The sequence below is a fragment of the Dysidea avara genome, chromosome 11, assembly GCF_963678975.1.
Source record: "Dysidea avara chromosome 11, odDysAvar1.4, whole genome shotgun sequence".
Lineage (NCBI taxonomy): Eukaryota > Metazoa > Porifera > Demospongiae > Dictyoceratida > Dysideidae > Dysidea > Dysidea avara.
This window is the reverse complement of record NC_089282.1, coordinates 1,746,644-1,762,213: the sequence shown is the minus strand read 5'-3', so window position 1 is coordinate 1,762,213 and position 15,570 is coordinate 1,746,644. Positions and strand designations below refer to the sequence as shown.

The following is a 15,570-nucleotide window of genomic DNA, read 5'->3' as shown; positions in this document are numbered from 1 at the left end:
TGTTCAGCAAACAAGTGGGACGTAGAATAAAGATGTATAATAAACAACCATTTCTCACATCCCTAAAGTGGGAGAAAATCAATGAGTGGGTTAAAAGTAAAATATTGAAACTTGAAATTTTGTAATTTAATGCCATGTAAGTTATTATGCTTCACAAATTATTACACTGTTGACATCCACATAAAGAACTACAAAGGTCACAACATCGACAGCCAGTTATACACTGCTTGTCTTTGCTAAACAAAAAAAATTTAAATAATAAATACCTACGACAATAACCAGTGTTTGCTGCATAATCCTTAATTGGTTTGGTGGAATTATATGAAATGTTGCTGTAAAGTATAGCATCAGCTGGAATTCCATTTCTTCCAGCTCTCCCTGTTTGTTGCACCAGATCCTCCAGTGTTGGTGGTAGTCCCCAATTAATTACTCGGGAAATGTCTGGAATGTTAACTCCCATCCCAAACGCACTGCTGGCAATTACCACCCTGAGAATGGAATCCATCTTACTGAATTCATCGATAATCGATTCCCTATGTTCATTACTTGATACTGCTGTAAATGATGTCAAAAGTCTCAGTTCAACAATATGTTCAAATCCTGGAGGTTCAGATATCTCATGGCCAAGTTTGACTTTTACCATGGAAAATACTTCAGCACATTCTATGAGCGATTGGCAAAAAATCACAGTCTTTGGTGTGTTTACACGACTAGAGATAAGTTCACTGGCAATGGTAGTTGTGAACTCTTCTAGAGTTATAGACGGCTTTACAATGTATTTAATGTTTGATCTATCCAAATTCAAGCCAACCATAATGGGATGATCATCCATGGCCAGTTGCCTCTTCACTGTGGCAACAGTCTGCTCAGTGGCTGTAGCAGTAAGTGCCATTACATTGACAGATTTAGGCACCAAGCTTCTTAGAGATCCTATTTTGAAGAAAGCTTTCCGAAATTTTTCACCCCTGCACATAAAAAAATTGATATTAAGAGTCAATTACACCTTGTTCTTACCACATCTGAACACAATGAGCTTCATCCACTACAACTGCCACTAGTCTCTGCTGGTAGTTGCTTTTCTGCAACATATCACGAAACCTTCGATTGTTTAAAATATTCTCTGGGCTTATATACACTAATTGTACTTCCCCTTTAAGTACTCTCTTTACGGCAGTGTTATCATCTTGTGCTTTCCCAACAAATTCTACTGAGACTCCAGTAGGTGCAAAGTTCTTCTTTTGGTCCACCATCAAAGCAATTAATGGTGTAATGACAACAACAATGCTACCAGCACAACCTTCGTTAACATTAAACAACATATTTAGACACATTGCACAAAAATTTCAAGAAACTTACCAAACATAAAATCAAACAGTAATGGTAGAATAGCATAAATCACTGATTTACCATACCCAGTTGGCAAAATACCAAACACATCTTTGCCTTTAACAAATGCTCGAACAGCTTCCTCCTTTACATTAACAGAAAACATTGAACAATGCGAGGAACAAAGAATGACACTCTTATACCTGTTTCGGCTTTAACGGAGCAAGGCCCATAGTCGTCAATGTACATGACAACGCGTCCTGAAAACTCAGACGAGTTCGAGGATGAGTTTCATGTTGCTGTGGTGAAGGTTCAGGTGAAGCATCCATACCGAGATCCATACTCTCCATAGCGAATACTAGAATTGTCACCATGGCAACCCCTCGTACTAAGAGGAAACGACCTCCAATGAACTCTCCAGGTGATACTTCAACAATTTGTCCAATTTGTTTGGATCCTATTATTGATGCCACTGAAGACACAGAGGGGCACGAGGCAATTTACTGTGAAAGTACTTGTAATGCTTGGATCCACCGGCAATGTGCCGGACTCTCACAGACACTGTACAAAATGTTGCAAGAAGGAGAAGATCCTTTTTACTGCCCACACTGTCGTCTAAGCATTCAAGAAAATCAATTGCAAGAATTAAAATCTACCATTAATAATCTCACCCAAAAAGTGTCAGCTCTGAAAGTTTCAGCATCTCCAATCAACGAGGTTATTAACCCTCAAGGCTCTTCCCCTAAGTCACAACTGGACACACAGTCAAATCCTGTTGTGTCTGTCACCAACAGGCAGACACAGTCAGCAACGACCGCTAAAAAGTTTGACAAGGCAGATGATAAAGCACAAGGAGATCGCAAGTTTAATGTAGTAATTTATGGAATAAATGAATGTAGTAAGGGGACTCCTAGGAATGAACGGCTCACTCACGACTTAGATAAAGTTACATCCATTGTTACAGAAGGTGAAAACTCCATCAATCCCCTATCTATTCGTGATCTACTGAGACTAGGAAAGTATCGTGACCAATCTACAAAACCACGCCCAATACTAGTTAGACTAACCCGAACCATTGATGTATCACTGCTCTTATCTAAAGCTAAATCACTTTCTAAAGATATCAGAATCAAACCAGACATGTCACAAGAAGAAAGACTAATTGAGTCACTTCTTCTAAAAGAGAGGTGGTCTCTAATCCAAAGTGGTATTGAGCGTAAAGTCATTAGAATTCGTTATAACAAGATCTTTGTCCAGAACAAACTACATGGCCAAATCATTAACTCCTCATTCATCCTTTCCCAATCTCCACAAACTGAAACTGCAATGGAGTCCTCCAACAATTGACTAGTTCCTGGTACACCCTACAACACTTCTCTTAACTTAATAAATGATTCAAATGCTTTTACCAATGATACCTCTGACATAATTTCTAGTGACGTCAATACTGGAAACAGCATTAATAACTTACATGATTTCAATCAACATTCTATCCCACATGACACTCAACCAAATGATCTGCACATTTGCTTAATGAATACCAGAAGTCTTGTCAACAAACTATCCAATTTCCAATCTTTTATTTGTTCATCTGATTTTAGCATTTTGTGTATCACCGAGACTTGGTTATCTAAAGATATATTTGACAATGAAATAATACCCAGTGGCTATACCATTTATCGTAAAGATAGAGATTCTAGAGGTGGGGGTGTTTTACTTGCTGTAAAGGATAACATCACTAGTAGTCAATTGTCATCCCCACCTCATGTTGAAATCTTAACTGTTCTCATCTCTACATCAAATCCATTTATAATCAGTGTTGTTTATATTCCTCCAAACTCTTCTGATACTTACCATGAATTGCTGCATAGTTACCTTACCAACCTAGTCAACGAATCAAGTCCAATTATTCTCTTGGGAGACTTCAATCTCCCTGATGTCAACTGGGCCACTTATAGTGGTTCCTCACCAAAATCTAACAAATTTTGTGACTTACTGTTTCAGCTAAACCTCTTTCAACTGGTTGATGAGCCAACCCACAATCAAGGAAATACTCTGGACTTAATAATCACTAACAATGAAGATATTGTGTACAACATATCTATTCATCCCCATTACCAACCGATATCATCTGATCACTTTATTGTCACTTTAAGTATTAAGTCACATGCAGACCATATACCCTCACACACTTCACCAGTTATCTTTGATTACTCTAAAGCCAATTATCATGGCCTCATCAATTATCTATCTCATATTGACTATACTACCTGTGAACAGCTATCTGACATAGACTCTATCTGGCTCTTTATCAAGAATAATATCACTAGGGGAATGGACCTGTTTATTCCTAAAATTAGAACCAGCTCTTCTCAGTTTCCTAAATGGTACACTTCAAATATACGCCATCAGATTAAGTGTCTTCGGACTCTACGAAAGAAATACAAATCTCATCCTACTGATCACAATTTGAATCGTATAAAAACAGCAGAAGATAACCTCCAAAACAGCATCCAACAAGCCAAGGCCAACTTTGAAGCAAATCTAGTCCACAATTTTGCCTTCAGTAATGACTCAAAAATATATCAGCATGTAAGAAACATCACTAAATCTGCTTCTATCCCTGCTACAGTCTTCTTTGATGATAGTTCTGCCACCCATGACATTGATAAAGCTACTTTGTTCAACAGGTACTTTTACTCTGTGTTCTCTCAGAGTACCTACTCCTTACCTCTATTTGAGGACATGCCTTCTACAAATTCTACCATTGACTCCATCAATATCACTGAAGACGAAGTCCACACTGCTTTACTATCTCTTGACTCTTCAAAGGCGACTGGTATTGATGGAATTAGTCCTGCTGTCCTAAAAAACTGTGCCATTGTTTTAACCAAACCTTTACACTATTTATTTTCATATGCCATTTACCATCGTTGTCTTCCTTCCGAATGGCAGATACATTGCATCACCCCTATTTTCAAAGCTGGCAACAAAAATTGTGTTACTAATTATAGACCTATATCCCTACTCTGCATTGTGTCCAAGGTACTCGAACATATTATTCATGAAAAAGTTACAAAATCTATTTCTAGTCGTATCTCTACCTCACAATTTGGATTCATGAAAGGGCGTTCAACTTTGCAACAACTTCTTATCTTCCTCAAAGATATTTATGAGCACAAAACCCAAACAGACGTAATCTATCTAGATTTTTCCAAAGCTTTCGACCGAGTTCCTCACAATGAACTACTCTTAAAATTGTGGCAAATTGGCATTACTGGCAACCTGTGGTGGTGGTTCAAATCATATCTCTATAATAGATACCAATGTGTACGACTCAATGGTTCCTACTCAACTCTACTTCCAGTTTTATCAGGTGTGCCCCAGGGGAGCATCCTTGGCCCACTTTTGTTCTTAGTTTTCATCAACGATTTGTATCTATCCATTCATCACTCCAATGCTTTATCTTTTGCAGATGATACTAAATGCTATAAACTCATCTTTGAACTACTTGATTCCACCAAACTCCAGGATGACCTCAACTCCTTATTTGACTGGTCTCAAGACTCAAACCTATCTTTTAACACTAAGAAATTTATTCACCTCTCCTTTAATACAAAGTTCCCAACTTCTTACAACATTGACGATTCCTCAATAATATCTAGTAACACCCATCGTGACCTTGGTATCATTCTATCTACTGACCTGTCCTGGAGAAACCACTATCACCACATTTCATCCAAAGCTTATCGAACCCTAGGATTGCTTAGACGTACATTCAGCCATTCTATTAACACTACAACTAAAAGAACTCTGTACATAGCACTAGTAAGGTCTCAGCTTCTGTATTGTTCCCCATTGTGGCATCCCTACCTTATCCAAGATATCTCTGCTCTTGAAAGAATACAGCGCCGAGCTACCAAATACATCCTCAACGATTATGTTTCTGATTATAAAACTCGCCTTATCAAGCTCAACCTACTACCATTAATGTATATTTATGACCAGTGTGACATTCTGTTTTTCATAAAATCAATTCAAAATCCATCTGATCATTTCAACATCCAGACCTTCATCAAATTCTGTCATCATTCTACTAGGTCTTCTTCCAGTAACAAACTTGAACATATTTATACATCATCTAATCAACAAAAAAACTTCTACTTCAACAGACTTCCTCGAACCTTCAACAGCTTACCAGTAATTGACCTAACTCAACACTTTGTTACCATTAAATTTCAACTAACTAAAATCCTATGGCAGCATTTTACAAGAAACTTCGATCCAGACAACCAGCATAGTTTCCATTTTACATGTCCTTGTAGCATCTGCTCCAAACATCCCAAGCCACCTAACTTTGATTCATTTAGCAGCTAATTGTAATTATATAAGTAATGATAAGTACTTAATTTAAGTTATGGGATCTGGTACTTACCAGATTACCTTTAGTGCAATTGTATACAAACTCACTTCTATTGTTGTACAACCATGTACACCTGTAACATTGCACTATAAAGCTAATAATTGAATAATTGAATTGAAAAAACGATGTAGAGGCGCTTAGAGATGACGTGGCCATTCAACACCTCCGCCACCCTGGAAGTGTCAACAGGGCCGCCCACAGGGGGGGCAACTGGGGCATTTTGCCCCGGGCCCCAGCCTGAAAGGGGCCCCAGGGGCCCCATGAAGGGCCCCCTGAATACCTGTTTAAAAGATCGATATACTCTAATAGAGCAGTCACAGTATTCTTCAGAGGAGCAGTGTAGCAAGCTTATAGATAAGGTGATATGGTTGGTGATGGGTAGTTATTGTCATTGCCAGCAGGCTGTGGCCTTTTTTTTTTCTTTTTTTTTGGTCTTCACCTTACAACTTGGGTCAAGGGCCCCACTTTAACTCTTTGCCCTGGGCCCTTTAATTTCTCTGGGTGGCCCTGGGTGTCAAGAACGACTCAGCAATTCTAACCAGACCAGACCCTTTTTCGAGCAGGCGCTTATAATTTCTAATAGATAAGCGCCGTGGGAGAAAAAGCGGTCTGGCCACGCGAGACTAAGCTAAGTGGTCTTCCTCATTTCGTATAACTCAAAATATCTTGCAATACACGCCAGGTGAAGGTACTTATTCTTACCTTCGTCCCTAGCCCAGCATCTTCAGTTCTCTTCAACAGATCCTTCATGCTTTCTGCAGCTGCCATTGTACGAATAATTTAGAATACAACATCGTTTAATGCGGACTGTGAGTAATGTAGAAGATAGGTGTATCTATGAAAATAATAACAGAGTCTCTTACGAACTTGGAGTACAATTCCCATCACATATCAGTATGTGCTGAGCTGGCGAGACGCTGAACGTCTGTGTGCAGGCGTGATCCCGCTTCCACCAGAATCTTCTACTCGAGCCTGTATTTTGTTACATCTGAGCAAGCCGGGTAGAGGAGAATGTTAAGGAAACAATTGAAAATTTTGAATAATGTAAGTGGGCTTTTAGAATTAATTGGTCAATCGCCATTGTTGACACTAATAGAGAACAGATGTACTAATACTGTAGCATGTCTGTCAAGGATTGTTCAATATTTGGATCAATGTCAGCTACAGGAGGATGATAACATGTGAGTATTTTAATATGCACCTAATCCTACCAGATAGTCCTGTGCATGCATAGGTGCACAGACTGCTTCTTTTCCTTTTGTATTTACGTTGGGGAAAAGGTCTATGGAACAGCTCAGCACGGAACAGCAGCTTGGCTTTGTTCGCAGCTTGTTTAGAACCCTTCAAAGAGTCCTCAGGATTCAGAACAAAACGGCTTTTTTCCACCCAAGTATAAAGCAGTCTGGACACAAGACTACTAGTACGAGGGGCGTGACACCTTTGCGATCTGTATGAAATGTTTGTGATTTGGAACTTGATTTGAAAATCACTCATGGTTGCCATAGTGACATATTACTGGGTTCTGAAGGACAGTAAGTCATGATTAACACACTAGTTTTGTGTCATGTGAGCTTGTACTGTTTAGTAATTTGTTTGTGAGACTAGTTTTTAATTAGTTCTAAGTATTTGTGTAGGTGGAAATTGCTCATGATTTCTTGATTTGTGATTGCTAGTTGAAAGGTATACGTGATTGAGGTGTCATACCCCTCGCACCAGTACAAGTTTTGTGGTGAGAATTTGTCATCAACTTCCATAGCACCACTACTGGGACATAAGGGTTTGTCTAATCTCTGACCAATCTCCAAATAGTATAAAGAACTGTAAGGTGGACACCACTGTAGCTGGTAAGTCACATAGTTCCCACCTCTTATATGTTTTATTTTTTAATGATGGCTACCATCTTTTAACTATGCTATGCTTGGGGTCATGAAGTACATACGTATAGTTGAAATTCCTACTACAATGAGGTGGTTTTGTTTAGATTAAGGTGTCCAGTTTAATGTTCTACTGTAGTTCCCATTGAACACACAATACAATACACCATATAATAGTGTCATATATCTTGTTGGTTACTAGCTGTAGGGATTTGTGGTACAAGCAGGAATATTTGTGGTACATAATTTACATGGATTTCGCGGTTAATTAATTAACACAGCAACCATGAAAATAAAATTACTACCATATAAATATATCGGATTCAATTGGAGAGATGGTGAATTGTGAGAGATAATACAGAAAAGCAATGCATTCCGTCCTAGGAGTGCTTCAAAACGGGACATGGTTGGTGCTTTAAAGATCACTTTTAGCTCTCTGTTAACTTGTTACTAAGTTATGAGTTACGTATATCTGTCTTGTAGTCAGTGAAACATGAGCAAACCACAAAAGCCACAGTAAATATACTATTTGATCCATGAAAACAAATTCGTGAAAATCCTGTTTTGGTTTGCAACTGTGAAAATTTTTCGTACTGCAAAAATTTCTACACATACAGTACAAGTTGTCATCAAGGTGTGTGTTATTACTACAGGTTGTGATTATAGTGAAATCTTCCTATGGACATTTCAGGGAAAGGATGAGCTAAGATATTTATAGTTTACTATGATGAAGTAAGCCACTTACACTATATTTTGAGTACTTCACAATTTAAACATTTGAGTAACTGTTACAATTATCTTGTCCATAGCTTCATCCCCAGCACTTGTTGCTCATGTCTGGTAACAGTGAGATAATGTCACTGCATTTTGTGAAGAACTGGACTGGTGATAGAGATCATGTGGCCAGCTTGTCAGCTAAGGGGTAAACTACTGTTATGTTGTGTAATACAATTATCAATGTGATGCTTCCCCTTACTTTTAGCCTCATTCCCAGACCGCTTTCCCCATTCCCCCAACCAAATGCAAAAGGGAAAAGCAGACTGGTTATGAGACTACCATTGCTATTAATGGCTTTACAGTGCCCAGCACTGACAGCAACTTGTGCTGCAGCCTTTGAATTACATAACCTAGTGAACAGGAATTAAAGGCTTTGACTTGCATACGTAGCACAGCTAATAAGGAAAAACAGAAAATGTGCCAAAGAAAGGGAAAAAGCTACGTGAGTGCTGGATGCAGAGTTGATATGTGACCCGCTGAGTGAAAACTCGACTTGTTTGCATTTTCCTCGAACTTCATTTTATGACTTTTTTGTTGCCTAGAGGGAAAAACCAATGGGTTGTTAAAGTTTCAGCCTTATCTGGTAAGGGCTTTTGGAGTTATAACGATAGACAACAGGAAGAGCAAAACAATCAATTTGTATAGTGCCTATACGGGACAGGCGCTTGTATAATCGATCATAATAATGTCTCGAGTGCAGTGGGCTACAGAGTTGGGACTTGTGACATTCTGTTCAGCATGTACTGGAGCATTCATCAAGGATAGTTTTTAGTGATGCCATGATATATCGTATATCGTGATAATTGTGTTAGAAACGCTTACGATAATCATGATAGAGAAAAAAGCTATATCGTGATATAAAAAATGCAAAATGTTTAGCAAAAAGTGACTTGATATTTGCAAAATATGAGGACTTATCTCTGGCAACATGTGGTGATGCATAAAAAAACAAGTATCAACTTCACCAAATCATTGTTATAAGTATAATAGATTGAATTGCCCTATGAAAACATTGACATATTCAATTCATTTAATATATCATTACTATCGTGATATAAGTCCCATGATATTGTGATATTAAAATTTTCATATTTTGGCATCACTAATATACTTTTATGGCCTAAATACGGCCATGTTATTAAGCAAGAAGTTTAGAAATGACGATGATAAAACTCATAAAAGTTACATTTTACCACAATGTAAACAAACACATGTTGCTTCATGGTACAGAAATGATATTCTTACTCTCCAGGAAGAGGCGGATCCATTGGTGTATTAGATATTTCAATTCAAGTCTTCCTTCACTGTTCACTGAAATGATTAAAACATGCATTAAATTATCTACGTAGCAATTTTTTATCTAAATTATGCAAACTAGTTGGGTTTTCGCTCAGCGGGTCACAAACTCACCAGAGAGGGAAGAGGCTGTTGTGTACTGTTACCTGTCAATATGTTTCAGTTGTATGGTACGTGTAAATTAATTAAAGGCTGGAAATCATGTTATAGAAGAATGTTATTAATTGATTTCTGAGTGATTTGATTCCACAACTTTTTACTCCTGATATTACATATCGTTGCTATAGGCGATGGAGAGATCCCACCAATCAGATACGTACCTTACTAGTGTGTTGGGGACAGTACCCTGATGTGTACCTACTGGACTCTAGTTCACTACAGGTAACACTCTAGGGGTAACACCCTCTTACATAATATTGTGAAAATAATCGTACTAGGTATAACAAGATTCCAAAGTCCCATGCGGCTCATGTTTGTGTGTCACTGTAGGTGTTATTATACATGTTACGGTCAGGACACGCCCCTAACTGGTTACAACAACTTCGTTTCCTGCTCAACGTGGAGCAGAGGGATGTTGTGGTGGCCGTTACCATGGAGGGTGATGCTAAAGTGTGGACACTACCACTGAACAAACTACCTGTACATCAGGTCAGTGGATAACATGTTGTTGTCTTCTTTGTTAGTAGCTTCTTATCTATGTTGTGCCTGTCATACAACTCTACTTTATTCTTACATCACACACACGTGCGCATGCATCCGTACACACCAAGACACACGCGTGCGCACAACACAACACACACACATGCACACGTATAACATACACGCATCCGCATCTGCAGACACACGCACCAACACACACACGCACCAACGCACACACGCACCAACACACACACGCACCAACATACACACGCACCAACACACACACGCACCAACACACACACGCACCAACACACACACATGTACACACATCCACACACACGCACTCTCCTAAAGTTGCTTTTTAATTGCTCTATACAAATCTTATGAGGTCAGTCGTACCTCCTCTTCTAAATGATACAGTGTAGACTTTATGGTCACTTCACTGACATGTTGTTATACAGTTATATGTGGTACTGGAGGTCAGATGAAGTTACTTGCTATCCATCCTTGTGAGAGAGACATCCATTACTGGCAGGGAGGTGACTTCATCACTATGGATATCATTGCTGTGTGGAGCAAGGTGATGGGCTCTTATTATAGAACACATGTTATACTATGACACCTTACATGACATCCACAATGGAACTCAAAACCTGTCCATCACCACCTAACACAAGTAAACCTGATCAGCAGATATGGAATTGATTGCTGTGTTTAAATCCAAGAAACATCTTCTCTTCTATACTTACCTTTGTTAACGGTTGTAATGCAAAGAATGTGCTTTTAATTAAGCAGAAAATTAACAAAACATTATTTGTGACCGAATTTGGAAAATCACCCATATTGTAACTCATGAAATTTTGATGTTTAGGGTGATGCTGTTTAGTGCAGGGCCCAGTTGTAAGAATATTTCAAGGAATTGCTTAATTATTTTACATATCAAATACACCCATATGGGTGATTTTCCAAAATTTGGTCACATTTATAAGTGTATCTAGAAGCATGCTCGACATGATATAATCACCCTTGTGCTTAGAGTTATTTATGGCCATTGTTGCATTTTGTGTTGTATTATTTCTGAGCAGTCATACAGTAAGGTATTATGGTAAGTGAAATGTTTTCTAGTTCATGCTGTGATTTAGTCATAATGTGTCCTGATTATCAAGGTGTCTAAATTATCAAGGTATACTGATTATCAAGGTGTCCTGATTTTCTGTCAGTTTCTAGATTATTTGTTGTCTTCGATTAGTATGTCCTAGTCCACATCACTATCCCTGGTTACCAAGGCAACATGACTGACGAGGAGACTGATGGGACAACATCTGAAGTAGTGATCATGTGTACCTTGCAACAAGACCAGCCACACCCACCTAACACAGTATGTTAGAGCATGCATCATATTTAAACATCTTATAAAACAGAAGTTTATCAAGATTACTGTCTTGTATGAAGGTCGTTAAGCAAAGTCATCTTTACCAGCATATTAATGGACATTAAATTCCTCATTCAGTCTTGTCTAGTAAAGCCATGATGAAGTAGGGTTTAAAATGTGCCCTAGTATTATTATGGTGTGCTATTTGTTTCAAAATTATGCCTATTTTGATGGGTTAATTGCAAAAGTTGACTTGATTTTCTTTTTATAACACGCATTGGTGTTTTGTAGTTAAAATACACATAAATTTAACACATAACTATCTTGCAAAAATCGACTTGGTTTTTTTTGTAACACACCAAAATATGATTTGGTATATAAAGCATGCAAAAGTATCGACTCAGTATTTGTAACTGACATGCAAAAATACAATAGCTGCCTGTAGTATCTGTGTGACTGCAGCGTTTTATGGAAACCCATACTCTGGTTTCAGTTGGCTTCGAGCAAGTGTGTTGGGACAAAATGTTAAAGGCCAGTCAAGGAGAGCTATGAAGAAGAAGACAAGGTAACAGAACTGAAAAAAGATGCATAACATTGTGAGGTACGTTAACTTGCTAGCGTCACGCCTTGAGGGTTTAGTGTGTTGGTAGCTAGCTAAGGCCTAAGCAAAAATGTGACCCAGTCTGAGAAAATCGGTCTTATCGCCCATGTCAACAGATTCGATTTTTTACCCAGGACACAAAGATACATGAATAAACTATCTAATTCCACAATCAAAATCAGCTAGACTTGAGTGGTCTGGTTTTGCTGGCTGCTTTTCCCAAGCCCAGTGGCGATCCATACGTGCATTGTGGGGCCTTAATGGAGCTGTGGTCAGCCTGGGGATGACTGTATGGGGCTGTACAGCTCTGTGGTGTTGAATAAGTACCTCTGCTGTGAATTTCCTTTCATTTTAGCCAATTTTGAGTACTCAATGGCCCAAAACTTGGCTTAATTCATCCCTACACCTTCCTTTTCAAATTTTAACACCATCTTGCCCACCTCCCAGGCCCCCCGCCTCCCAGACCCCCCCGCCTCCCACCCATTTTGCAGCTCGCCTGACTCAGTTTAAAACTATCTAAAATGGTGGGAACTTAGTTGTTGGCTATTTGCACAGTAGATGCTGTGGAAGGTAAGGAATTGGTGTAAAACGTGTGAAAATTTGCTTCAACCACTAGCGAGCTACAACACACTAAATACTTAAAACTGGCGTTTCTCGATACTTTTAAATAGGTGATATAAGCCCGGTTTTCCCAGACATGGGTCACAAATATGTTCTGATACATTTATAAGTTAGTGTTAAAGCATTCTCGTGTTTGTTACATGTGGCTTGTCTAATGGATAATCTCAACTACACATCAGAGACTGCACGTGGAAAGCTTTAAGTGGGAGAAAGTAAACATGCATGTACAGCTTTAATAGCTATACCCAATTAAGTTATAGGGCTAGCATAGGGCTGTGTATAGCTGCATGCCATTTTGTGGCATTTCTTTTTTTTTGATAACAGGTACTTGCTTAGGCCCTTAGCTAGCTACCAACACACTGAACCCTCAAGGCGTGAAGCTAGCAAGCTACCATATACCTCACATTGTCATACATCTTCTTTCAATTCTGTTACCTTGTCTTCTTCATTTGCCATTTCCAGCTCTCCTTGACTGGCCTGTAACATTTTATTTCAAGACACTTGCTCGAAGCCAACTGAGTGCTGATAATGATGTTGACTTCATGATATAGTAGAGTACCTTAAGTCATACAGTTATCATGGCCGATTTCAAGCCTCAGCCATTTTTTCATCACAAAATGTTTAGCTCAGCTTGAAGGAGCTGAAATATGTCGTCTCCTTGTCAAGTCATGAGTTTCATTAAGCCTTGAACGTACTATATTATTTCGTACAGGACCTTGTATTAAGGTAACGTCCCTGGCCTTCATTTGGGATCCAGTATTTATTTGAGCCTGGCTTTAATAAGCATAAATATGGGGAAAATACAGGTTTTATAGTGATTAAACATTATTATTATTATTTTGCAATTACCTCCAAACTACAACTTTCCATGTGAAGCTTTGTTGTATCCATAGCATAATATTTTTGTTACTGCAGTTGGTGTCTGGATTGTTTGGAAGCATCATGATCTCCTCCCCAAAATGTGTCCAATCATGGCCAGCCATTTGCAGCTCCTCCCCCTCAAGCAACCAACCACATAACATGACCACAGCACTATATACCACAGCACCTCACTGGAGTGGACATCCAACAAAGCAGTGATGTTGAGGCTACCAGGAGCTGTGGAGTGTAGATACTCACTATAGGAGTAATGTGTTACGTTTTATGATGATTTTGTTTGTTTCAATAATTGTTAGGCCCCTATTCGGTGATTATTAGTTTCTCATCCAGCCTTTCTAATTATTATGATGCGGGCGGGAGGGTATTACCATTATACCATTATTTTATAATATTAACACACTGATGTACAGACCTTGTCCAAATTGTCTTTCTTTCTTATTACAAACATTTCCTTCACCAGCTGATTCTACTTTTCGTGATCGCCAACTGTTTTTCGACAGTAAACTGAAAGTCTGCTTTGATGAAGTCGATAGAACACGATTGCAACTGGCACTGCAGCAATTTGCTAAGGATACAATAGTTCTCCTGGCGATATATAGCGCATTGTAGCGTTCATCAACAAAAAATTATAACGGTTTGGTATCACGTGTTCTTCTGAGCATGCACAGAGTAAATAATGGCTTACCATGCGGTAGCTTAAGAAGGATGAGAAACTAATAATCACCAAATAGGGGCCTTACATTTAATACGGTCAGGAGGGAGTTTTTACTTTTGTTACATGCAGTTTGGGCTGATAGTGCAAGTACTAGGTAGCACTTGATCTTGTTTAGGGTCTATATATGGCAGCAGAGCTCTCAACTCTCACGCATTGCGCGTGAGACACACGCATTTGACTCCAATCTCACTCTTGATTTTGCAACTCACGCATAGTTTTGCAAACATCTCACGCATTTTTCAGAAACAGACTGTCTAGCTTTATAATATAGTCTCTATTAACTTACAATCCGAGCCCGTTACAATCTTTGTAACCCCGCGACAGCGAGCCGTATACTTTCGTACTTGTGATTTCGTAGTGAACGGCGCCGGCTCGCTTGTATCACATGCAAATACACGTGCAGCTGCACTGTGATGCTCTTCATATGGAGCAGCAAATTTAATTTTTATCTCTAAGGCTTCAATATTATTCAATAGTGAATAGCACCAATGTTATTCACAGTGGTTGTTTACTTGTAATATCTGGTTAGCTCAGTACAAGTTACTCCCCTTTCACAGTGGCCTTTGTGCATTGCTATGGTGTTTTCTTTGTGTGTTGAATACAATAAAGTTCACAGTAGCAAACAATAACTCTATAGACTATGTTATATACTGTAGCTAGATAGTATAGTTGTACCATGCAAGTCAGTTGTTTTTACTGCTTTATCACTTAGCTACATTTATAATATTTTAAGATGCTCTCAAAACTGTATAGTCTATTTATCAAAATTTTCCCAGGGTACATGGCCACCAGGCCCCTTAGCTAAGTATGTTTTGTACACTGTCAGATGTTCACCAGCATGTCTCACTCCTACATACTTATTTCTCACTCATTTTAAATTCAGTCATCACTAAGGTAACTGACAGGTTGAGAGCTCTGTGGCAGCACCATTTCTAGCTTGTGCTTGTGACTGCGCCTTCCCTGCAGTGATAGTCCAGTTTTAGCTAGCTACTGCATGCACGTGCCATCAAGTTGTGGTGAACTATTAGCCCCACTCTCTTAATGTTT

General features: G+C 38.8%; 2 protein-coding genes and 1 pseudogene across 2 annotated transcripts in view; 2 read left to right on the top strand and 1 right to left on the bottom strand.

Moving 5' to 3' along the window:
- LOC136239482 (uncharacterized) overlaps positions 1 to 13,955 on the top strand; it is an 80,660-nt gene extending 66,705 nt beyond the window's left edge. Inside the window, exons 9-10 of the mRNA XM_066030228.1 lie at positions 10,815 to 11,713; positions 13,845 to 13,955. The gene's annotated coding sequence lies outside the window, so the exon portion shown is untranslated. The remainder of the gene's footprint in view (positions 1 to 10,814; positions 11,714 to 13,844) is intronic.
- Positions 1 to 14,570, top strand: part of LOC136239229 (WD repeat-containing protein 7-like) — a 62,198-nt pseudogene extending 47,628 nt beyond the window's left edge.
- Positions 135 to 1,344, bottom strand: LOC136239478 (ATP-dependent DNA helicase RecQ-like). The gene is made up of 2 exons (XM_066030223.1): positions 1,015 to 1,344; positions 135 to 965 (listed from the first exon to the last, which is right to left on the bottom strand). Exons 1-2 carry the CDS (start codon positions 1,329 to 1,331, stop codon positions 152 to 154), a joined length of 1,131 nt encoding a protein of 376 aa, XP_065886295.1. The 5' UTR covers positions 1,332 to 1,344; the 3' UTR covers positions 135 to 151.
- Positions 14,571 to 15,570: the final 1,000 nt, after the last annotated feature.